Source organism: Cajanus cajan, chromosome 7 (assembly GCF_000230855.2).
Source record: "Cajanus cajan strain Asha chromosome 7, NIPB_CcT2T_4, whole genome shotgun sequence".
NCBI classification, from domain to species: domain Eukaryota; kingdom Viridiplantae; phylum Streptophyta; class Magnoliopsida; order Fabales; family Fabaceae; genus Cajanus; species Cajanus cajan.
The window spans coordinates 59,976,409-60,002,688 of NC_138523.1; the positions used below are offsets into that span (position 1 = coordinate 59,976,409).

Here is a 26,280-nt window from a genome sequence, read left to right on the forward strand (position 1 = left end):
CTTGAATTAGTTCAGATCTGATGTGACTCCAAATACCAAGGATCTAAAAGATAAAAAGATAATATCGCGAGGAATATTGTTAACCCAAATCCATGTTAACACTAATTCAAACATATATAAAATCCAAACATGCACAAAGCCATTATCCTTAATTGCTGCATCCTCCATTAGGAAGATAAATTACGGCTTAATTGCTATGTTGTTCTTCATTAATAAGATAAATTATGGAAAAAAAACCCAAACACACACTCCATTAATAAAATAAACAATTATATAAAATCCAAACACGCACAAATTCATCAATTGCTACATCCTCCATTAGGAGGATAAATTACGGGAAAAAAATCATCATTTTTAATTACAACGTCCTTCATTAATAAGATAAATTACGAAGAAAAAAAAATGCAAAAGTAATTTTCAAATCCAATCATCTACGCAATCCTCATGCATCTAGAGACTTGAAGCTAGTTAATCATGTTTAGAGTCTTCATAATGAATGTATAAATGAAGGCATCTTCCTGGAGCTTCTCAAATCTACATCCACATAACACATACAAAAAAAATTATATGTATATCAGAATCTTAATTATATGCGAGGGAAAAAAAGTTTTTCTTTTAATCGAGCAAGAGTACAATCATTCTTAAATATGAGTGCATGTTTCATTTAGAAAAATAGTTATATAATAATTTAAATCATTTTTATTCCCATAATTAGAGGTGGGAAAGTATTATAACTTTCGTTTTAAATTTAAAATATTTCTAAGAATGTGTAAATATAACAAAATGTATTTTGAAAATACTCAAAAAAATAACATAATTCTTGTAATCATTTCGTGAAAAAAAACTCCCTCTGTACATTTTAAATTAAACTAAGAGTGAGTATATTCTTATTACTTCACAATATAGACAAAGAAGACTTGTGAATGACATGTTTTTTCGGGTGTTCTTATTAAATTACTTCCCATATACTAATATCTCTTCTCTAAAAAATTAGTATTACATAACCTTAGTTATTTTGAATTTTGACATATCATATCAAATTAATAAAATTTGTTTTAATTCAAATAATATTTTTAATATTTTCTTGATTTTAAGACTTTTATTTGATAATATGTTATCACCTTATAAAATTATATTCACATTATTAATGATACTATTATTATTTTAAAGATTTACTAAAATTTTAAATACGAGAAATCTGAGAGTAAATACCTTCCCGACTTAGAAAAATGGCCAGCACCAAGCTCGCATTTAAACAGAAGTATGTTTTCATCGGTCTTCACATCCCTCAGTTTTGCAACAAACTTGGCAGGTTCAGAATACAAAACACGTGGGTCTACAGCATAAGCAAGTAGATAATAAGATACACATGTCACATAACAGTATATTTTCCAGCCGAATTATCGGTAATCATCACACAGAAAGAATGCTTTGGCTTTAAATATTAAAAGTTCAAAACAGTAGTTGTTTCGTGACATGAATCACTGAATCAGACGTGCTTACCATTTAATCCGGCTGTAACAAGAATGTGTGGATAATTCTGTGCCTTCACCTGCGTAAAATGAGAGGATTTTTAAAAATATGATTCCTAAAAAACCATTTCATATAGGAGAAAATAAAAAATATGCTCAAGCTGAAAAAAATGAAAGCCAAATAGCCTACAAAATATTACAGGACATCAGGCACAACCATAAGGTACTCACATTATCAACGGGAGAATATGATTTCATGTAAAAGTAGAATTCCTCCTTTCTAGGATCTCCCCATTCCTGCAGTAACACAAGAGAAAACATATCATAGATATTATGTAAGTGTGGACAAGCTATAATAATAAAATTCAAGAATTTTGACAGCACATACAAAACAAAGACCCACACAATAATAATCTCTAAAGACTATCAGTGGCTACATAAGGCCTCTTATTACTATCTGTTTAAAGCCGAATCAAAGGACTGCAATAAAAAAAAAAAGATTCATACCCATTAATCATTAGGGAAAAGATAGTCAAAACAATTTCCCTGGCTTAAGGCCGCAGAAAAACAAATACACAGGACTAAGTCAAATTAGGAACACTGTATTTTGTAGATCAATGTAAAAGGGGGAAAAGGTCCGGTGAAAGCCACAAAAAAATGGAAAATGATAGAGTGCACAACATGGTTGAACAAGATTAGAGTATACTATGAGAAACAAATATGCAGAAATAATTTCTCTAAAGACATGGCTTGACTGGACAAATTCATCCATTTTAACAAGGAATCAAGTCCTGCTAAAACACATTATCAACTATCAAGAATACATTAATTCAACTTCAACTAACTATCCTGAGCACCAACCAATCCATTTCCAGAATCAAATTAACCAGTATTCAAATATTTTCAAATATCCATATGGAATGGCAGAATAAGAAAAAGAAAGTTACCTCCCATTCTGAGGTAGTAAGAGGAATGGTTGGATCAAGCATTGTTGTCAGAACATCCACAAAAGGTACTCCAGCAATAGCAGCCTTGAATAAATCTGGTCTCATATTAAGAACTGCACCAATTAGCAAACCACCGGCACTTCTTCCATCGATGCACAGTCTTTCCTTAGAACAGAATTTATTTTCAATCAAATATTCAGCACATGCAATAAAATCAGTGAAAGTGTTCTTTTTCTTCAACAGCTTCCCATTCTCATACCACTGCCTCCCCATTTCACCACCTCCACGTATATGAGCTATTGCATATATAAAACCCCGATCTAACAATGAGAGCCTTCCTGATTTGAAACTGGGATCTATGCATACCTGTTGACAATGTGAGGTCACTAAATTATAGATTCTAGATGGAAGAACGTATGTTCAAATGTGCAAAGACCACATTCCTGAATGGAAAACCTCTGTAACCAAAGGGCAAACAGGCTAACAAATAGTGCTCACCGCCCATATCCAAGAGGGAACATAAATAAATAACAATCTCAACTTGCAGAACAATTAGTAGCACAAAGGAATCAGAAACCTATTATAGTATTATTAAACAGTCAATGAAATAACAAAGGAACATAAAAAATGACTATATCTTAGTTCTGTTAAGACAAAAGATGACTCTTTAGCAGCAGAAAAAGGGACAAAATGTTCGATCATATTTAAAAGTACAGCATTATCCAATACAAAAATCAAAAGCATAGAATTAAAAATTGGTATTGTTACATGCAATTCAGTTTATATAAACTTCTATTCTTTTACCTCATACGATCCATATCCATAAAGTAGTAATGGATCTGACCCATCAAGTTTCACAAGATCTTTTCGATAAACAATTGATATGGGAATCAAAGTTCCATCTGAAGCATGTGCCCACTGCCTTTCAGTGACATAACGTGTAGTATCAAAACCTCCCAGAACCTGAGTAAAATAGGAACAGAACAATACAGGCACAGAGAATAATTAAACAAGAACCAAGAAAATGAAGAAAACTTATAATAATAATAATGATGATGATGATAACAACAATAGAGTATTATTACCTTAACAGCTTAACTATTTCCATAATCCTATCAGTACCAAACACCTTTGCAAACCTAACTTTACATACATGTTCCCCTACTTACCATATGATTCATTTTATAAACAAACAATCCATTCTATTTGATATACTCGAAGTTGGAACTAGATTGCACATTCATAATACCGTGAATATTAAATCTGATCCGTCTTAAAAAGAGTTAAACATCATTCAATATCCCCTCAAATTGACACTCAGTCAATTTGGTCCCTAATTTTATAAATAAATAAAAAGTAGTTTTGAACTTTTAACTATTATCTATCTATCTGATCCTTGGAAGTGTTACAGGTTAATTTTTCTTAGCTTTACCAAATCAAACCATCAATCAATTTAGTCCCTGTATTTGAATTAACAAAACAAATCCAGACAACATGAAATATTTTAGAAGCATGGGTCATGCATAACATAGCAAAAGGTCAAATTTATGTGATACCCAGCAAGGAACACTTCAGCAAACAAGAACAGTAAGCCATGCATAGAACCAAGAAATTTACATAACAAACTATTAAAACATCTTAAAGGAGTTTAAATGCCCATTTTAACTTACTGAGTCAATCTTCTTCAAAACTGAAATGCCTGCGTTCATATCATAATCATATACTGAAGAAGGAGTCCTCAATGAGCTGTATGAAAACCGTAAAATGCTAGATGAAAACTCTGAATTTGAAGAGTCCACTGAGTATACAGGATCAACAAAACTGACAGCTTGACCTCTTTCAAGGATCCTTAGTGGTTCACCAATTGGTGGAAGGTGATAAACTATTATTTTTGGCAGACCATTTTCTCTTTCATATGCTACAAGATGATCACTGAAAAGCTGTATCTCCTGAATGTTAACACTAAAGAAAATCCCATGTAAGTTTTGGTGAAAGAGAAAGACACAAGCTCCAAGAATATCTACTGTTTACTTTTTATTCATGTTAATGATTTTGGATGTTGAGAAATGATAAGAATCACCATATAAATATAATAACAGCAAATTAGTTCACTATAAACTGCAATGGGATCTAATATCATGCAAGGAACAGTTTGCCAAAGTTAAATTTGAAAGGTGAAAGCCCAAGACAATTCTTTTATATCAAATAGTAGTAATTAAGAGAACAATGATCAAGTGACCATCCCAATTGATACACAGTATCATGTTAGCATGTGGCACTTCTAATTTTTTTTCTTGATTTCTAAAATAAATCAAAATGAATGTTAGGGGACCAAAAATAGTGAATTTTGATTTTGGAGGGATGAAAAACCAAGAAAAATACTTTGCACAAACCAAATTAGTTCATAAAAATGGTGATTTCTATATTTTGAGGAATGAAAAAAAAAAAAAAGAAAAAAAAATTGTGAGGACCAAAATCAAACTTGTTCATATTATAGAAACTAAAAACATTTGTTAATATTTTACATCCTTGAACTCAGTATGCAGTGGTGCACACATTCACAATCCAAAATATAATTTATTCATGATTGTGACCCAAAATGAACAAAACAAGTCAAACAACTGAGCAATGATACAGAACTTGTATTACCTTTCCCTGTGGGGAATAAGAACTGTAGTGGAGGAGGTGTTATTGACAGCACAAGCTACGACCTCTGAATTGAAAAACTGATCACTTCTCCTCGTAATAAAAAAATGATCTCCACGATGGCTGACAGTTGTGTCAATCCCATCAACACGTGGTGTGAGAACTTTGAGACCCTCTTCAGGCTTAGAAACATCCAAATAAAAATTGAATTTTGTAATTTTACTCTCTGATGCAACAAACAAATATTTCTTGCTTTCAGAAGCTTGAAGATGGAGAGAAAATGTATCGTCCTTTTCCACATAAAGACAAATATCCTTTGATTGTTCTGTTCCCAACACATGAAGCCATGCCTGAATTACACAAAATGTTAGCATAATTAACAAGTATAATAATTTAGAGAGGTGACCAACCGAAAAGGAAAATTAATTATGGCGCAAAATGTCAAAGTAAACATTGTAAATATATTCAAATACTATGTTGGAGAAAGGTTTGGACAAACTTGTTTGAGATTTGGAAAAAAAAATGTGATATAGTTCTTAGCTCTTCTTGATAAACTAATTTAATTATAAAAAAAAAATATAGAAAGTGATCAAGAATTAAATATCTTGTTGAAAACTTCATTTTGGACAGAACACAATGGCAATACTTAGCTGATCCCATCTAGTGGGGAAAAGGCTTTAGTTGTTGCTACTTATCGTTGAAAAAAGAAGTATCATTAGAAACAAATAGGCCAATAATAGGCCAGAAGAGTATTGTCAACCTTATCAGGCCTGAGAATCTCATCCATTGTGATATAAACTAAAGCATTATCACCAGCCCATTGAAGGTATGATACACCAACAAGCGGCTCTCCAAAAGGAGCTTGAGTCTCAGCATCAATGACATAAGCAGTATATATTTCATCTCCTTTGGTGTCTTCTGTATATGCAACCAATTTGTTATTTGGGCTAAACTGAAAAGAAATGAAGTTTGAAATAAAATAAAAGCAGGTCAGAACTTGAAGTCAAAGAAAAGATGGAAGAAAGTGGAAAAAAATGACATAAAAATGATAAGATCTAAATCAAACCTTAAAAGTACCAATTCTGTAGTATTGGTGATGTTGTGCCTTGACATTTTCATCCAAAATAACATGTTCCTGAGGAGCTTCAGGTCCTGTAGGCATGGTGTCATGCACAGATGGCACCTTTTGGCTATTAGGTATAAGGCGCCTACAATGTTGAACATACTCCTTTCCTTCCAAAGTTCTTTTATAATAGTAATAAGACCCTATACGTAAAGGTGCAGTGACATCAGCCTCCTTAATCCTCCCTCTTATCTCGGCAAAAAGTTTGTCTTCAAATTCCTTTGTTCCTACAAAAAAAAAATGAACTCAATAAATTTCTTGGTGAGGTATGTTAACAATGAACCGTTTCCATATAACAAAAGACTATAAAACATTAGCAACACGGCCCTGAAAGTACAATTTCAATTTTCCTTCAAAAAAAAAAAGGAGTAAACTCTTAAATTTGAAGAAAGTCATCATATTGGTCTTTGAAACTAAAAAATATAAGACACGGCCCTGAAAGTACAATTTCACAATCATATTAGTTCAATAGTTCAAAATTTAAAAAAGTAAGAAACAAAAGTGATGGAACTAAGAAATTTAGAAACCAAACATGATAGATTCATAATCGAGTTATTTTAGCTCATAACTTTGGAAAGCACTGTCATATTCATATTAATTCCTGAAACTAAAAAATTGCCAAATATATTTTTAAAAGTGCAAATTCACAATCATATTAGTCCAAAATTATAAAAAAAAAAGTGACTAAACTAATAATATTGATATATAAACCAAAATGAGAGTAAGGGTATGTTTGTTTGAAGTATTTCTAAAGAAGTACTTTTTTAAAAATAATTCTTTAAGAAAGAGATAGAAGTTGCATAAAAAATAAATAAATAACTACTATTTTAAAGAAAAAAATTGAACAAACACGTAAAAAAAGAGAATAAAAAATTGCTTTTTTAAAGGAAAAAAACACTAAAAAAAAATATAGAAAATTACTTATTTAAAATATAGAAAAATAGTTTAAATAAACATATAAACTGGTTGGATACAAATTAAAACTGCTTTTAAGATTTCTCTATAAGAAAATATTTTGAAAAACTCTGAGAAACGCAGAAGCTTATATACACTTCTAAACTTATATATAATTTTATCTGAACAAACTCTTAGTAAATAGTTAATTTTAAAAGAATTATTTGACATACTAAACACTTATACGACAAATTCTTAATTTCAAACTAAGAGCGTTCCAAATTCAAAGACTAGAGTATTTACTCATTTATAATCATATAGACGCAATCAGTTACTGAAATTAATAAATCCACACTTCCACAGTCTTGCTTACAGGTTACGGTGTGCAATGTACCAATTCTATATTCATAAGAAGAGAAAATTTGAAAAATAAGAAAGACAATGAAAGAGGATTCGAACCGGACATGATGGAATCTGTGTAGGCATTCTCCTGGTCGAGGTAGGAGAGCACTTCAGGATCGGTGCGGGAATCGTCCCGGAGCCAGTAGTAGTTGTCGATCCTCACGTCGCCAAACAACTCCATGGCGTGCTCCACCTTCTTCGCCACCGGAGGAGGGATCGGAGACCGAGACTGCGACGGATTCATCGACTTTGCGGGGGCCATGGGGCGGCGCTGGTGAGAAAATGCTGCAACAGCTAAAGGAAAGTGAACAGCCGAAGAGAGAACAACGGAAACAGCAAAAGGAATGCACAAAACACGACCGATGTTTTGATATACCATATTTATATTACTTTTCCAACAATCTTTGTATTTATCTTTTCGGATTTTGCTCAGAGAATTTAGAATAATAATAACTGATTAAGAGATAAATTATCTATATTTTAATTAATTTTAAATTTTATTATATATGAATTTGAATTTGTTAATTGCAACAGAAGTGTTCAGTGTTCAGTTTTCTGTTAGGATACTCTGTAGATTGTCTGGTTTGTAGAATCTAATTATATCCATATCTTAACAACCCAAAATATCCAAGAGACTTTTCTCCAAAATTATGATTTTAAATAATTTTTTTTAATATTCTATTTTAATTCTTATCACCAACTTTGAAAATATGATATTATCTTAAACTTAAAAAATTGTTTTTTTTAATTTTTTTTATTGGAGAGTTTGATATTATAGATTATTTATTTTTAAGTATTGCATCTTATATAAGATAGGACTGTTTATAATAAAAAATGCTTTATATCTATTGTATACTTATAAAATTAAATAAATAAATGTGAGTATTTTATAAGTTATTTAAAATTTTATTATTGAATAAAAATGTAATTGAATTACTTAAATATAATGTGAAAATGTTAAATATAATAAAATGAAGTAAGATACTTTTTTAAGATATTTTTATTGTTGTAGACTTGTAGGTGCTGTTAGTTCGGTATTAAAATAATTAAAAATACAAAATATTAATTATGATAATGAAGAATAATTTAAAATAAGATAATTAAAGTATTTTACAAATATAATTTAATCAAGTACATATATTTATTATTTTATATTAATAAGATAATTATATATATATATTTTTTTTTCAATTTTTAATATATTTATAGCAGTAATTTTTATTGGGTTTAATATTGTTCTTACTTTTTAATATATCAATCTCATGCTTAATTTGTTAATCTGTTTTAAATTATTGTACTTTTTTTTAAATAACACGTATAATCTACTTTTAAGTTTTAATAACTTATTTTTAATGTTATTTTCCCATTCCAATAAACCAATTTTAATTGATTTGTAATTATATGCTTGTAAATTATTTTTATAGTTATAATTTTATTATACTATTACTTTTAATTGATTGATTTTATCGAACCTAAGAGTTATATGTAAAAAATAATATTGTAGTTAATTGATTACGATAAAAAAAAAAAAATTAGACCATCATAAGATAAGTGACTTAAGAAATAGATATAAAATAATAAATAACAATTATAATAACTGTTTCTAGACAAGACAAAAAGAATATAACTGATTTGTTTGATTTAAAAGAGGAACATGCTGTATGCAGCCGCGTTAAATCTTGGAGTCAGCTATCCCACTCTTTGAGGTGCCTCCAACGTAGCGAGGAGATTAGTCACTGCTGTCGACGGTGGATACTCCAGGGACGAACCAAAAAAAAAAAAAAAAGGAAAAAGATACTTAATTGCTTCTATGATGACTGTTTTTTTTATAAATAGTTATATAATTAGACTGTTATATTATTTTAACAAATTCTTATAAACAATATAAATATTTCAATGACTTCATTATATTATTTTAACAAATTCTCATAATTAAACAAAATGCTGAGTTAATAATTAATTTAATTTTAATTAAATAAATGACACATTAACACCATAAAATAAAATTTTTATTTTTATTTTTAACAAAAAATGCTATAAAACAAGTAAAATGTATGAATATTTAATATTTTTAATCATGTCTTTGAACAATAAATTTGTATAAAGTATTACATTATATAAAAATTTAAAATAATTCAAACTCGATTAATCATATTACAATATTAAGTAATTTAACATAAAAAAAACAAATTCTAATTGATGATCCATGAAATAGTTGTCTCTCTCTTATACTTTATATTCATACATTTTCTATTTTTTAACATACAATTTTTCTTCAGTAAAAAAAAAAAAATACAATTTTTCTCTTCATGTGTCTTTCATTTATTCACAGTATTTTTAATTGAGATTATTCACAAGTTTCCAATATTTTTTTTATATTTATGTTTTTTTAATCAATTTACACAATTTGATGTAAGATTTTATCATATAATTAATATTTATTTAATTTAATCAAATTACATTTTCATCACATTTTTTCATGAAATAATTGACTTTTATATAAAAAACATGAATTATAATTTTACATTAACTTTTTTTAAAAAAATTTCTTTTATAAGAGGATTTTAAAGATTTTTCAACTTCAAATCTAATTCTATTTTAATTTATCAAGATTATTTATGGATTAAATTTTAATACATTAAAATAAATAATGAATAAATAAAATTTTTATACCTTAATATAAATTATTTATCATAAATATAAATATTATTTATATATTTAAAATATTTATTTATATAAATTAAAAATATAATTTATATATTTAACTATAATATTTATTTATATACGTTACACATAAACATTTAATCTAGCTATTACACATGATAAAGTATTAATTATTAATTATTCATCTTTCACATTTTCTTTTATTTATTGTCATTTTAATTCAAGTCACTCGTTTAAATAACATGACATCTTATATTTATATTTTCTAAAATGAAGAGTGAAGATAAAATATAATAATAATTATAACCAAAAAATTAAGAATAGAGAATTATAATGAAATTAAATATATGTATAATAAAATTTAAAATGAATTATAATATTCATAGTTATTTTTTAATCAATAAATATTTTTGCACATTATTTTTCAAAATAAAATTTTATTTTAGAGGAGTCAATCAAATTATGTGTTATCATTGCTTCACCAGTAGAACTAGACTAATAAGAGTATTTTTTTTCCTTATCCACAACAATTATAATGTGAATAACATAATTTTATAAATATTATCTCAATCTTCATTACTAGACCCATTATGATGACCCACTATAAAAAATAGTTAATTTCAAATTCCACAATTTTAGAGATGAAAGTATTAATTATATAAGTGCATCTTTAATAGAGGTTACTTATAAAGCAATCTCTTGTTACATCAGTTCTAGTTTATTTTATGGGTTGTTTAAATTTTAGTAAAATTGCTTATATTATTTTATGGGTTGTTTAAATTTTAGCAAAATTGCTTACAGAAGAAACTTTGCTAAAATTTAAGCAACCCATAAAGTAGATCAGAACTAAACTGATGTAGCAATGATGTGACACAAGAAATTACTTATAAATAACCTAATTAGGGATGTTCTAAGTGACAAACCTACTTAAATTAACAGACCGATTTAAGACCACAAATGGTGCAAAAACAAAGTTAAACTCAATATCAACAATTAAAAAAAATTATTAATGTTAATCTAAGATGTTAAAAATGAGAGTTTAGTGTTAGTGTTGGCATAAGAGTAATTAGTAGGAAAAGTGAATGGGTTAGGAATAAAGCAAAAGGCAGAGGCAGGTTGACTCACTGGTTCTGGCTCTGCCTCTCTCCGTGAACATGGATTTGGACCTCTGGATCTCCAAGGTCAAAGATGGCCAACATCTTCTCGAAGAAGAGCTTCAACTTCTCTGCGAATATGTAACCTTTCTTTCTTTCAGATCCTTTTTTAATTTCCTCGGACCCACTCCTTACTCTTGTTACTCCAAAACCCTCGAATCTGATTCTGCTTTTTCTTCCCATTGCATTTAAAATACGAATCTCATGGTTGCTGAATTGGATTCCTGCATTAATACATGCACGCTTTTCTCCTCTTTTCCTGGGATTGTTTTGGGAAACAAAATTCTCAATGCTGTCTCTGCTTCTTGTCGTATCTACAGCTGTTTCTTCTTCAGTTTTCGCGCTTTCTTTTTTCAATTAAATCCAGTTGCAACCTGAGTGAACAAGTACTGTTTCGTTATCACTCTGCTACGGGTAGAGTTGTTATGTATAAATAAATTGTTTTGTTTCTTGATGCTAATCCCCTAATTGAAAAGCCTTGTTACTCCGCCAGGGATAGGGATAAGCTCTTTAGGTAAATTTCTTTATGAACATTTATAAGAGAAGAAAATGGAAAGTCAAAATCATATTAGTTTTTTTTTATAATAAATAATTAACTTATGCATAAATTAAAAAATATATGTTTATGGAGAAGCTAATATGAGAAAACTTCTAGAAGTTAGTTTACGCATAAGTTAATTTTAGTCTATGAAGAAGTTTATGTTTTTGTTTATTATGCGTTTATGGAGAAGTTTATTAAAAAAGATCCTAATCTGAACTCCTAATAGCCTGTGAAGAAAATACCATAGTTAATTACTGAAAAACTAAATTTCAAAATCTTGCCAGAAAACAATTATGTTTTGGCTTGGGCCACTTGTGCTTTGTAGTGTGCTTTATTGCTGGGTGTGGCTATGTCTCATGTGGTCAAACTGTTTGGGTAGGGATTCAAGCTGTTTACAATGAAGAAATAATCTTTAAAGGATTGAGGAAGGAGAGGGGGGGGGGGGGGGGTGTGGGTTCTGGACTCTACTCTGCCCTTGTACAGTTTTGTTGTTGCTGTATTTTTGTTCTTTGGGCTTCTTTTGCTGTAGTTCTAGTGATAGGTTTGTCATTTGTGCACCTTGGCATTATTAAAATATGTTTTACACTAACATGCATATTTTTATTTTTATTGAATCCATAACAAAGATTTTGTTTTTTCAAATACGTCAGGTAAAAGAGATCCTTATTGAGGAGTCCAATGTACAGCCTGTCAATAGTCCAGTAACTGTTTGTGGTGATATTCATGGTCAATTCCATGATCTAATGAAACTTTTCCAAACTGGGGGTCACGTGCCTGAAACAAATTATATTTTTATGGTATTTGCTACACTTTTCTTCAATAAACTTTGATGATTTAATATCTGTTTTTGATGTTTTATATTTTCCTAAATGTATGGCAGGGAGACTTTGTTGATCGAGGTTACAATAGTCTTGAAGTTTTCACCATCCTTTTACTTCTAAAAGCTAGGTATGTTCTTTTAATGCATGCATCTGTCTTGACTCTTGACTTGCTGTTGTCTTTACATGTATTGTTACTAACATTATCACTTGGAATTTGTTATAGCCTTGGAAGCATTTAAGAAGAGTTTTAAGAATAATTTTGTTTATTCCACCATGATATCAAAGTGTATAATTTTGATACACTGTCAGTATAATTTTTTTTTACATTGTCAACCAATTAAAAATTATCCTAGATATGACTTTTAAAATAATTATTATAAAAGTTAACAATATTAAAATCAAAAACATTTACACTGTCAATGTATTAAATACTAATATCAAAATGCATGATACTCCCAAACAGTCTTTCATCGCTATCATGTTTGACTTTGGACAGTTTACATCCATTTGCAAGTGGTGCAATTTTATGAATTATCACATCAATAATTCAGTATTAGTTTTAAGTAGTTTACTTCTATTTAGTTTTTTCTACGGGCTTGTTCTTCCCATAAAAACTACGAAGTTCATTTATTATTCTCTATTTGTATTCTTCTAAGTAGGACCAATAACTGTGATTTTGATTTTTGGATTTAGACCATTTGACCTCCCGGTGCTGTGGTGTATGTGTACAGTAGGAAGAAAAGGAGGGTAATAGTGGATTAGTGTCTCATGTAGGAAAGAAAGGAAATGTGTATGACTCATTTTGCAAATCTGAATTGTAACCAGACTGCACACATGGTGAGTGGCATGGGGAGTGCTAGGGGTCAGTTACTCAGTTAGCCTTACAAAGGAGGTAGTGATTAAGGTAGAGGCAGGCAGATTGCAAGTAAGGTTTGGTAACAAGGAAGCAAACCCTTGAAATGCTAGCAGTGTTTGTACATTTATTTTCTGTTTTGAGTGCCATTTAAGTATCTAATGAGATTTTGCAATGCACATGCAATTCTTGATTTCTTCTCCTTGGAAGGAATAAAATTGATGTTGGAGACTTTCAATTTGAGCAAAGGCATTTTTTTGAGTTACCCCAAGTCCCAACACACCATCCACTCCCCAAAAAATGATTTGGCCTTGTGAAATTTGTGGAACCTTTTACATAGAGCCCAAACATTAACACATTAATTAGTTGGCTGATCTCTAAACATTTTGTCTACAGCTTTACATAGAACATTGGCACCCAAAAACAGTGGTTGATTAAACTTTCTAGTGGTTGTAAACTTGTATATTTCATTGATCATGTTTGAAGCTCAAATGATAGATCTGTTGTGATCATAAATTATTTTTCTGCATTTCATCTGTTGCACTTTCATTTGTTCTATAATTTGAGTCTTTTGTTGAGAAGCAGCTACTGGTGTTTGATTCTTATAGTCTCTGTATTTTTTTTTTCCTTATAACTTCACACATCCTTTTATTTTTCTGTAATTTCATAGATATCCAGCTAATATTACCCTTTTACGTGGAAACCATGAAAGTAGACAATTAACTCAGGTACGCGATGTGAATGGAATCATTACATGAATCATTCTAAATTTGCAGAGTTTTATATATATTTATTCAAACAGCTTATGCAACTGAGAAGGGGTCTATAAAATTTCTGAATCATGTCAGTCTTAGCAGGCTGGTTATAATCTTAAATAAAAAGTGTTAGCAGTGTAATTATATGCATGACTTTGTTGCTTGCTAATTGTAGTGATGCCACCGTACTTAATTTTAATTATTGATAGTATTGTTGAGTTCACTGTGGCGGGTTTATTTTCAGAGTCCAATAATTGTTGATGTCCAAAGAAATTTTGAGCTAAGTCATTGGTTATTTTAATGTAATCAATGTTTGGAGATGGTTGTTTAGGTTGAAATTTGAAAATGGATGGGAAAATTAATGTAGTTTATGACTCGTTAAGGATCTTATCTTCAATGGACGTGAGATTGAAAAGTAAGGTATGTAGTTGCCAAGTTTCTGTGCAGAAGGATGTGACTTCTGACACTTGTAGGATTTGCTGGGTTTTTTACATTGGTTTGGTTACTTGATTTGTTTCTCAGCCAGTATATTATGATGACAGACTTTAACATACAGTAGAAGTTGTCTTTGATATTGAAAAGTAACATGATTTTGCCTAGCCTTCTAAAGTATAAGGGGGTGTAATATTCTGTTTTTATATTATGTGCTCACTTGATTTTTCTAGATTATTTGTGATGCAAATAATCATTTATTGACAGTTGGGGTTATGGGCATTATGGAAGGTGTGACCTCATGTAACTCTCTGCTGTACACATGGCAGCAGGGAGCAAGCAACCTTAGGTTGGAATAGTGGGAAGGAGAGGGAGACAGGGAAACAGAATGAGGTAGAGGGAGAGACAGGCACTCTCAAATTTCCTTGGTTATCAGTTGTATTTGGTCTGTTTGTGACTATAGTAACTACCTTTGTTCTCTATTAGTGGTATCACCTAAATATCATCATCAGAGGACAAATTTATGCATAATAAATCAATAAAATAGTGTCTGGTTTTTCAGTTTCTATCAGTGTGTTGCAAGTTCTAATTATAAAAAAGGTATAGTTCTTAAGAATCATAAATTATGTTGGAGAATGCAAGGGTCGTGATAAAGTATTTAGCTTGCATGTGTAATAGGATATATTAGTGATATAGGATCTAGGTGGGAAAGAGAAAGAAAGGGGAGAAGAGGGAAGAAGAACTGAACAATAATAGTAGAGACAAGACCTATAAAATTGTAACTAACTATAGCTGACTAACATTTTTTTCCCATTTATATTACGTAACACAAAGCAAGTGAATTTTCCTGGCAAATAATGGATAATTAAACCAAGCTTGGTTGAAATGTTCTTAGTGATGTAGTGATGGTAAGTCCTTAAGAAATATGGACAAGGAATATTGTGAACAAGCTGCTTGACGGTACATATGATTGTGCTGATTTATGCTAATCTTGTAATTTACTGTTATGCAAGGTCTATGGATTTTATGATGAATGCCAGAGGAAGTATGGCAATGCCAATGCTTGGCGGTATTGTACAGATGTGTTTGACTATCTAACACTTTCTGCAATTATTGATGGAACTGTAAATATCTTTTACTCTATCCTCTCCAGGTATCTATCCCCTATGTGCCTGTGTGCATCTTGGTGGGTAGCTTACTGGATTTACATGACTTTTGTTTGAATGGTGCTTGTTCAAAATTAAGTCTTCTAAATGTTATATTTGACCCAGGTGCTTTGTGTTCATGGTGGCCTTTCTCCTGATATTCGAACAATTGATCAGGTCCTCTAGCCCCCTTCTTAATTGTTGGTCAAACACAATATTTCTGTAGCTTAGACTGTCCCTTCGGACATAAGTGTGAAGCACTAAAGTTCATTTTTTTTTTTAATAACCTCAATAAACAGACACTTAATTTATCTTGATTAAAAGGTACTGATAAACTTTTTATTGCAGATAAGGGTCGTTGAACGGAATTGTGAAATTCCTCACGAGGGTCCTTTCTGTGATCTAATGTGGAGTGATCCTGAAGATATTGAAACATGGGCAGTCAGTCCCCGTGGAGCAGGTTGGCTTTTTGGATCCAGGGTCACTTCTGAGGTAATGTAATTTATTTGTTAATTGCTTTTAGAATTGAATATTATGCTTTAATCTTACCAGTGCATTTTTTTTATGCAGTTCAATCACATAAATAATCTTGATCTTGTTTGTCGAGCACACCAACTTGTTCAAGAAGGTCTTAAGTATATGTTCCAAGACAAAGGCCTTGTAACTGTATGTTTCTTATATGAATTGCAATAAATTTTGTGTACCCTAAATTTTTAAAATATAATTTTGGTCTCGTATATGTCAAGTGGTCAATAGACTGATTCCCTTTGGAAATTTGCAGGTATGGTCTGCACCTAATTACTGTTACCGATGTGGAAATGTTGCTTCTATTCTGAGTTTCAATGAAAATATGGTGCGTCATCTGAAGCTTTGTGCTGTATCTTAATCTATTTCCATGATAATCGTGGTTACTTCATCATTTGGTCTTGTGATATCATGGTGTTTTTTCTTTTCTTCAAATAGTTATAGGAGTCATTAAAAGTGAGTAAAGCAATTTCATCGCACTTGCACCATTGTTGATAGTCCCAGTAAATAACTTAAAATGTCTCTTTGCGACAGGAAAGAGAAGTAAAATTTTTCACCGAAACAGAGGAGAACAATCAAATGAGAGGGCCCAGGACAGGCGTTCCATATTTTTTGTAATTTTGTGCAAATTTTGCTTGAATTTATTGTAAAATTGTAGTAATACAGTAAATGCATTTAATGATTGGACATTGATAGTCATGTATTAGTGCTTTGCATTTATCTTTTAAAGGGGGACCTTATTGGTCACAAGATTACCAATCCAACTATCTTAGCATCATCATCGGGTCGCACGGATAATTTTATATTTAAATTTTTATTGAAAATGATATTTTATGCTTAGTTGTTTCTGAAAATTATCTGTATTTAAATAGAATTGTTAGAATGTCTTGACATACTTTTAAAATAATTTGCAATGTGTTAATATTGTGGAAATCAACCAATTTTGCTAGTTAAAATTAATCCGAATTACACTTACTCCAATATATTAATGCGTACTCAGCTTATTTTCTAAACTAGTCTAGCCAGTTATCCTACTAAGTGAGTTTTAAATTTACTACTAATTGAATTTTGTTCATTCCTACGTGACTGACTGAAGGAAAATTGTTGATAGTGGCTTCTTAACCGCAATTGAAATTGTGACTATTTAACATAATTTTTTTTAAATTCCATATATATAACGTGACTTATTTTAATGTAACAAATTTTGATTGTCAGCCTTGAGAGTAATATTTCGCTAAAATTTGGGTTTATTACTATTAGGAATGTACTTAAGAAGATATAAATACTTTTGTAGTTGTAAATTAAAAAAATAGTTAAAAATTTAATAATTTCAAAATTTAATATACATGTTTAGATTTTATTACAATACCAATTATTGATATTCTAAATAATAGGTATTTATAATTATATTTTGTCCTTTAAAGATCAAAGTAGATTCGACTTTTTAAACGAGTCAAAATTCCAATGGGTGGATATGATTTGATGAGTCAATGAGCGGATATATGATAGCATTGCACTGACTTTTTTTTTTAGCATTTACTTTGCTACTACAGAAACAACCTTAAAAGAGATTTCAGATTATATGCAAATTGGATTTTAGATTTGGCAAAAATGTACACTCAATATCCAAGACCACTTCGTCCAATGACATTTTACCAAATAAATCGTCTACATCTAGAGTCTATTTCCTCATAAGCAGATTTCATAGTGTAAAAAAGCATGGGGGATAAGATTCTTTCCCTTGAGTTATTCATCTCGCTTTAATCAAATACTCACTCTTCGTGCAGGCTAATTTTTGCAGAAATTTAAGTATTGACAAAATTACATTTAGATATTTTGAAACTCTGTAAAAATTTATATGGAAATTTCTAACTAATTTGACAAATGACTAATTTAACATGTTAGTATTTTTTACCAAAAGAGTTGTTTAGTAAAAATAATACTCCATCCATCTATAAAGTAACAAAGTCACAGATACAATCTTTATATTGCTAGGGAAAAATAAGGTGCGGATACACTAAAAATCATGATGAGAGTCATGAATGACTTTGTAAAATAGGACGTGTTAGTTTGGGACAGTCAATGATGTTCAATTTCGGAGACAATCCACCCACAATAGTTCCCCGCCACACGGTCTCCAATTGTGGCAAATCTCTAAACTCCAACCTTGTTAACTTAGGGAGAGTAAGTTCCTTAACACGACCCACATCTTCAGTGAATATCTCTTTCAACAAATAACAACACTTCACATCTAGTGTGACCAAGTGTTTGAGCAGTAGCATTGACCCAATTGCTAGCAACTTCTCTATTTTGTGGCATTTCGAGACCACAAGATGTTTGATATGAGAGAACATGCCACCAGGAGGAAAATCTTTCCACATGAAAGCTAAGCCTTCCAAATTTTTAAGATTCAAAGATTCAAGGTTCTGGAGATTACTGCACAAGGAACATGGACTAGTCAAACAAAACAAGCTCTCCAATTTTGGACAAGCTTGAATGTTAATGTACATCAAAGAAGAATGAGATCTAAATGAGAGGACATCACACAAGCATATCCATTGTTTATTCTCTGCTATACACAACCTTGCAATGTCTGTCGGAAGCACATGGTCTAATTTTGTGCAGTCCCCAAAACTTACAATGCGGCAGTCATTGTTTGCTGGGAAGTTATAGTCGCAAGAATAATCCGAAAAATATCCAGGACCGATTCCTAAATGGAGATTATAAGTTTTAGGTCCACAATCTCTGTCCAAGGTTGCTTGCACATAACAATTGAAGTTATCACAATCATGAAAACTGCCTGCAAAATGTTCCAACATGGTCATCCCTAGTACATCTTTTGCATTTACCTTTGCTGAACCATAGTTATAGCGGATATCAAGGTACTGCATATTGGTTAAACCAGGTAGCACAGACCCTGGTAACAATGTCAAGTTGTAATTCTCAGACAAATCAAGCCACTTCAGGTTGGTTAGCATTTCCAAACCTTGTGGTACTTCCTCAATGGAAGTTCCTGAAATGTCCAATCTAGACAATGCTTGTAGCTGTTCTAATGGAGGCACATATTCTAGTGACTTGCATCCTCCAAGTAGTAGAGAAACAAGTGACCTCAAGTTAGACACTGTTTTTGGCAAAAGGGTCAAAAATGGATTGCATGATAGATCAAGCACAGCTAGAGCATTCATGTTGCTGAAAAAACAATCCGGAATGCGATGGAGGGGATTGCCACTAAAAATCAAGGTGGACAAGTTTGGACAGTTAGGTGATGTGCCCTTTGGGATTTCTTTTATATTGTTGTTCATCAAAGAAACCTTCTCCAAATCAGTTGTCCAGTCCAGCATGGCAGGTACCTTTGTCAATCCTTCATTGCATTTCACCATGTACCTGTGGCTCAGTTTTAGTATTTGGCACACCATGTTCCGCACTAAACCATGCATATGGAGGTAATCATTCTCCAACAACAAAGAATGGCCTTTGAGTTTGTCAACTATGGTAAGTCCCCCATCTGATATTCTCTCCAATCTTGTATCATTAAGCAGTCCTTCGTCAAAGAGCTTGAAAACCAATTCTTTTCTCCCAATTCCATGGTATAATGCACAGGATAAGAAACAATTCTGCATGTTCTTGTCAGTTAAATTGTCATAACTAAGTTTTAACACGTCGAAGATCTTTTCTTCCATTGCGAAATTTTGAAATTTATTCAATGAATGTTTCCACCAACGAATGTCATCAGTTACCCCTTTCATGGTTCTAGCCATCACACTGATTCCAAGTGGTAAACCATAACATTCCTTAGCAATTGATCTTGCAATTTTTTCTACTTCATGAGGAAGTTTTGCAGGTGTTGCATGGTTTCCAAGTATCAGCAAAAATAACTCCCAGGCTTCTTCATCTGAGAGAGGTTCCATCCGTATTATGCTATTTGGTAGGCAATCCATTTGGTAACACACATGTTCCAAACGACTTGTTAGAATCAATTTAATGCCATTCACACCAAGAGGAATTCCCACCTTCTCTAGATCAATATTTTTCCAAACATCATCCAAGATAAGCACTGATTTTTCTTTTCCTTCCAACGCTAATGACAACTTTTTAGCTCTGATTCTCTCATCATCTCCATCAAGTGTCACACCTATTCTCTTCGCCACTTCATTTTGCAATTTAAAAATGCTAAAATCTCGGGATACAGTGACGAAGAAGACATGTTTAAAACTGTCCTTCCTATTTAAATTAATATCATTCTCAATATAAGTTACCAGGACTGTTTTTCCCACTCCTGCCATTCCATGTACGCCAATTATGAAGACTTGGTCATCACCTAAAAGTTTGCACATCTGCTTAAGGTTTCTGTTAAAATTTTCGCCAACAAATACATTTGGCTTCATTTGCATATGCACTCCTTGTACAATTGCTCTAGCAATATCTGCAGTTCGCAGAGGGTTGACAAACTAAACTTTCGCGCAACGCAAAGTAGGAAAAGCAAGTCAACCACTATAACTCTAAAAGAAATCAGAGCAATAAAAGTCAAGAAAAGAACTTATTACCTCGAGCATATATAGAATAATTATCATAACTAGAAAACTATAATATAACAATTGTGGGATGATATTGGACAGTAGCTGAGACAACGGCATGATAGTATATATTTGGGATGAAATTAGTGTGTATTCATTCAAATGGTAAATTTATGTATACAAATATGCATCCATTTCAGCATTCCATTGTCGTCCCTTGTAACTTGATTCTAGAAATGCTAAGTCCCTTGAACACCCACGAATATATGATTATGATATTTCAGAAACACAAGATCAAATTTAAAAATTTATACAGGAAGCGCCAAAATGTTTCTCGATTAGAGTCTGGGTCAACTAGATAATTGGTTACCCTAGTCCATTTCCTTGAAGGCAAATTAATCAGTTTGCAGTAGCAGACATTGAATCTGTTAAAGATGCAGTCTTTAAGGAGTTTGGAGATCGATCTATTCTAGAGTGAAGCTAGAACTAGTATGGTTGTTTATGATAAAATAATTAATCAGGTTGTTAATGTTCAACAGTTTGCGAGATAAATGTTGTATGAGACAAGGCAACAGAGGCCATAATCATAGAAAATGAAAGATATATATTGATTATACTCACTTGCAAAAAGAACAGAAACTTAAATCGGCTTTATTAGGTGCAGATGCGATGTGCCTCAAATAGTCAAATATTATCGAAAGAAACTCCTAATGCTTACACTATTATATCATACTATTATTTGTATGAATCTAGAAAACGCGTAAAGCTCGAACTGTTTCTTGGTACATCTCGGGACATTTTTTTTTTTTTTTTTTTAATGTTATCTTGGGACATGTTTGTTTAAGGTTTCACTTTTTTTATTTATAATAATTCTATCTTTTTGTGTTTTGTTAAAATTGATTTTAAAATAAAATTATCTTCATATAAGAAATTTCCTATTTGTTTTCCTAAAAACATAATTTTTAAAGATTACTATTTTTATATATATATTTTTTTTAATTTTAAACAAATTAGCTTTTATTTTTGGTATATCAAGTTCATGGATGACAAATGGGACGAGTTCCGGGCGCCGGTTGAATAGTTGAATACCCCTCTTGCGGTCTTATATAGTACGAGTAGTTATTAGATTTTAGTGAATATTTATGAATTATATATGTCTATTTATGAATATTTATAAATATCCATATCCATATTTTAAATAAAAATAAAAAAATTAATTAGGTAATGAAGTAACAATTAACTTTCCAATTCTATGATTTTTTTAGAATTCTATGAAACTTTGTAAATTGTAAACTTTAATGAATTTATTTGGTATGACTCTTTACAGTGATTATCGACTATTTTTTATTGGATGATAATGTTAAAATATATTTAAATTATCAAAATATGCATTACTTATTCATATAAATATAGATATTGTAAGCCATCGCTTATTTTGTACTAACATAATAAAATGTTTAGTAAAATAGAGTTCCTCTAATACCATAAAAATATTGATGGATGAATCTCATGCAACCAACTATATGTATTTATATAGTTTAAGTGTCCATTTGACAAATAGATAGAATCAGTTTTGTAATAAATACTTTTAGGTCAAATATGTGGTTGAAATTAATTTAAATACTTTAATTCATTACTTTTAACCTTTTAAAATTATTCCTATCAAAATTAATTTAATCCAACTTTAAAACAAATGACCCCATATCAATCATTTGAATGGTATGTGTGGCATTACACACGTAAAATTGGAGGGACAAATAACTTTCAATTGTGTACACCAAATAATTAAAGAAAAAATTGAAAATGCATATAGAATTGTCATAAGATTATTCTCTCATTTTTTATATTGAAGTAATGTTCTTATTGCACCGATATACTAATATGCATTCATGTTACATTCGGTTGAGATATTTGGTAAAGACCACATGTAGTTTTTATTCAAGACAATATTGTTCGCGTAAGTTAGAATAACCAAGGACGGTTAAACTCTTCATCTTAATATTTAACACAACTGTTGCATATCAGAACTGAGATTTCACATTGAAAAATGAATTATGAAAACATAAATACTACTTCCTATCATGTTCTAATGTCTCTGACATGACAGTCTATCAACCTAAGGGCCTTCTTAATGTATGCCAATGGACTATCAACCTCACAGAGTAATGTAAGCCAATACTACTTCCTACCATGTTCTAACTTCTAATTGTCTATTACAAATAATCCCTCATTTCTACAAAAGGTGACTCAATGTACCTTCTAAATATGCACAGGCCCCAAGGATGCATGACGTCGAGTTTTGACTTTCAGTAGCAAACTAGCAATCTGCTCACTTAGTTTCATCTTCCTCATTCAACTTTTCTTTCATCAAAACAAGCAAAGTCGATGCCCATTTCCTCTGATGGCTTCCATGAGCACACGTCAAACAGCTCGATCTAGCAATTTTCTTGCATTTTTATGCAAGTTATTTTAGCATATTACATGCAGTCAATAGAGCTATACACTCCCCTTGCATTTACAAAGCAAGAATGATGCACTCAACACTTGGACCCTTAATTTTTTAGGATACTGGATTATTACTGACAAAAGAAGGAATATTTTCTTGGGAATATGTCATACTATTCAAACAGGATGGTTTCGCTGCACCATAGTAAAAGTAAGCCATGACTTTTGACCACTCTTCTGCACTGCGAATGGCTGAGAGACGAAATGAACGTCAGAAGGTAAGGGATCAAGAAATGGAATATATATATATATTGTGTGTGTGTGTGTGTGTGTTGGGGGGACAATATAGATCAATTACCTTTGTCACGGAATAAAATCTTGCCTGCTTTAGTAAAGATAATCTCTGGGAATACTGATACTTGAAGGGCAGCAACCAGTTCAGTCTCAACAACAGCATCAATCGCAACACACTTTCATATGATATGTAAAGAGGATATGAAACAAAAAAGAAAAGTTATCTCATGCCAATGTAGCAGGAACCAAAGGCCATAAGTTTATTACTTCACTGACTACTTACTCTTGGTGAGGGCAGTCTGCAGTTCCATATTATATGCACAGCCTTCTCTAGTTCATCCCGAATTTTTTCATTCTCCTTTGGCCTAAAAATAAAATTAAGAACTTGTACTTATATTTGATTGTAAATACGATATGGAGCACAACAACTTAATAAATATAATACGTTATTAAATGTGATCTAGCAGTCCAAGTAAATCAAATCACCTTAAAGTACTTAAACCATATTCTGAGGTTAATTAAACAAAAGGTTGAATAATCATCAAAAAAAAAAAAAAAAAACGTTGAAAGCACCCATCAGAGCCCCATTTCGAAAGATAAAGATAAAATGGTCGTACATGTCTTAAAAACACCGTAGAAGGGATACATTGATAACACCAGTTTTAAAAAATGTTTTACTTTTGATTTTTTAACAAGTACCCTAAGAGAACTTGATATCATTGTCTAAAGATAAAAACATGCAAGCTCGAGCGCAAACAAAGTGTTATGCGGGGAAATTAAATCTAGGAAAGGAATCCTTAACCTTATGGAATAAAGAGTTGGAGAAGAAAGAAAAACCAGGCGGCCAGTTAGTCTATTCAATTGCACTCAATTTTAAGTTATCAACACTAATCAAACAGACTAATGGCCACAGTTATTAATAGATGTAAGATACATATTAACCATGTAGAGCATGCTCATAGGAACAAGCAACACCAGAGCAATTGGCATTCAGTTACTTAGACCAAAACAAGAAATGAATGAACAAACAAAATAGTTTTGTATAACTTTCCTTTAAGCTATTAACTTGAGAATAATCAAGCAGCTATTGAGCTTAAATACAGGATAAAGAAAATGCACATAAGAGATAAATTAAATTTAAATGTAGAAGTAGCACAAACCTTTTATATCGATTGTGCACTAGAATAATCAAGGGACTTATGTCTTTGAATACAGTCTCCTCCCATTCTGCAGTCTTTATGTCTTTGATAGGACGAATGTAATTATCATCTTGCCACACTATTTCCGGACGGTCAACATCATCATCATCGTTGTCATCATCTTTTTTCTTGTTTTTAATGGTAATCTTATCGAAATACTGGCCCAAGCTGAATCCCCACCCATCAGCATTTTCGGACCAGTTAGGATCCTCCTCCTCCACAACAAGAGGGTAATCCTCCAAAAGCTTCTGCAGTTTTTTCTTCTTTTCCTCAGGGTCTGACTCCTCTTCAACATCAGGTTTCCTATCCAACACTTGTCTTATATTCCTCCTCCATTCAAGTCTCTCTTCAGGACTCATAAGATAAGGGTCATTTGCATTAAATCGTGGCGGTGCATCATCATCATCATCATCGTCATCATCAGTGTCACTAGATGCTTCTCGCCGTCTCTTCCACTTACCCCCATCAGATTTGAGTGCTTGAACTCTGCTTGGAACTCTTACTGATCTGATATCACCACCCTGTTTGAGGAAAATAGATGAATTAATTGAACTGTCTGAAAGTATACTCAACTTAGGCCTTGTTTAAATAAATTTCTCTATAAATACTTACAAGATAGAAAAAACATGAATTAAACTAGTCTTGCAAGTTAAAATCAAACTCATGCACTAAACTTTCATAAAAGCTATTTCAGCTGACTTATCCAAAAGTTAAGGTGCATAAGTTGATTTAAACTCATGAGAAGCAAATTCATTTTTGTCTTCTTATCCAAACAGAACCTTACATAAATTACAAGTAAAAGAAATTGATAAACTTGCCAGGTTTAAAGGAAGGGTTAAAGTCAAAAATTGCTTCCTAGGTTTGTGTCTGTGAAGACAACATGAATTGGACATCTTTTGTGTAACCCTAGGTGAAATGATAGATGGCAAGGGCATAGTGATAGAATGTGGTAGCGCCATTTCTTCAACAAAAGTATTCTAAACAGAGAAAGAAAAAAAAAGTGTGAGTGGATAAATTGAAGACAAAATGGGTGAGAAATTATAAAATGAAAATGAAACTTTGCGAAGCTAAGCTTGGCGCTCCCCTAATCCACTCTTCTCTGATATTTTCTTGTGTTTCACAAAGAGAATCGAAAATATTACGTAATTATGTTGCTCTACGACGCCGCTGCAAGCTGCAACTGACGACTGACCAAAAACAAAAAATGGGTTTTTTCTAAAACAAACACGTCCTAGCAATTTCCATTCACACCCTCCTTTTTTTTCCTCTTGCAGTGGCCTTTTTTATCTTTTTTTTTTTTCATATATAAAATGTTTTGAAACATACTTTTAAAAAGGTGCGACCTAATATTGTGTTAAATACACTATAAAGATTAATTCTCGTAATATGAAATTTATTTTACAGAAATTATATTTCATAATATAGATTTTTACGTGATAAAACTGTAGTTTTCG

General features: G+C 31.3%; 4 protein-coding genes across 6 annotated transcripts; 1 reads left to right on the top strand and 3 right to left on the bottom strand.

Annotated features, from left to right (window-relative positions):
* Window positions 1-253: 253 nt before the first annotated feature.
* LOC109795478 (Prolyl oligopeptidase family protein) lies at window positions 254-8,030 on the bottom strand. The gene is made up of 11 exons (XM_020354998.3): window positions 7,542-8,030; window positions 6,132-6,415; window positions 5,826-6,017; window positions 5,069-5,415; window positions 4,090-4,381; window positions 3,224-3,382; window positions 2,420-2,785; window positions 1,704-1,769; window positions 1,504-1,552; window positions 1,213-1,336; window positions 254-534 (listed from the first exon to the last, which is right to left on the bottom strand). Exons 1-11 carry the CDS (start codon window positions 7,861-7,863, stop codon window positions 465-467), a joined length of 2,271 nt encoding a protein of 756 aa, XP_020210587.1. The 5' UTR covers window positions 7,864-8,030; the 3' UTR covers window positions 254-464.
* Window positions 8,031-11,220: 3,190 nt separating this feature from the next.
* On the top strand, window positions 11,221-17,214 carry LOC109819031 (phytochrome-associated serine/threonine-protein phosphatase). Its single transcript, XM_020384611.3, has 10 exons — window positions 11,221-11,383; window positions 12,494-12,640; window positions 12,724-12,791; window positions 14,188-14,245; window positions 15,718-15,828; window positions 15,976-16,026; window positions 16,198-16,341; window positions 16,420-16,515; window positions 16,631-16,702; window positions 16,909-17,214. The coding sequence occupies exons 1-10, from the start codon at window positions 11,303-11,305 to the stop codon at window positions 16,990-16,992; spliced, it is 912 nt and encodes a 303-aa protein (XP_020240200.1). The 5' UTR covers window positions 11,221-11,302; the 3' UTR covers window positions 16,993-17,214.
* A 1,113-nt stretch (window positions 17,215-18,327) lies between these two features.
* Window positions 18,328-21,991, bottom strand: LOC109795008 (disease resistance protein At4g27190). 2 transcript variants are annotated; one of them, XM_083060365.1, is made up of 2 exons: window positions 21,510-21,991; window positions 18,328-20,797 (listed from the first exon to the last, which is right to left on the bottom strand). In XM_083060365.1, the coding sequence occupies exon 2, from the start codon at window positions 20,763-20,765 to the stop codon at window positions 18,411-18,413; it is 2,355 nt and encodes a 784-aa protein (XP_082916491.1). In that variant the 5' UTR covers window positions 20,766-20,797; window positions 21,510-21,991; the 3' UTR covers window positions 18,328-18,410. The 2 variants fall into 2 exon arrangements, with proteins under 2 accessions (XP_082916491.1, XP_020209998.1); XM_020354409.3 differs by having other exon boundaries at window positions 18,328-20,873; window positions 21,510-21,930.
* An 859-nt stretch (window positions 21,992-22,850) lies between these two features.
* On the bottom strand, window positions 22,851-26,123 carry MRL7-L (Thioredoxin superfamily protein). 2 transcript variants are annotated; one of them, XM_020383768.3, is made up of 6 exons: window positions 25,969-26,123; window positions 25,645-25,803; window positions 24,788-25,347; window positions 23,911-23,992; window positions 23,692-23,803; window positions 22,851-23,585 (listed from the first exon to the last, which is right to left on the bottom strand). In XM_020383768.3, the coding sequence occupies exons 2-6, from the start codon at window positions 25,783-25,785 to the stop codon at window positions 23,449-23,451; spliced, it is 1,032 nt and encodes a 343-aa protein (XP_020239357.1). In that variant the 5' UTR covers window positions 25,786-25,803; window positions 25,969-26,123; the 3' UTR covers window positions 22,851-23,448. The 2 variants fall into 2 exon arrangements, with proteins under 2 accessions (XP_020239357.1, XP_020239352.1); XM_020383763.3 differs by lacking the exon at window positions 25,969-26,123 and having other exon boundaries at window positions 25,645-25,962.
* Window positions 26,124-26,280: the final 157 nt, after the last annotated feature.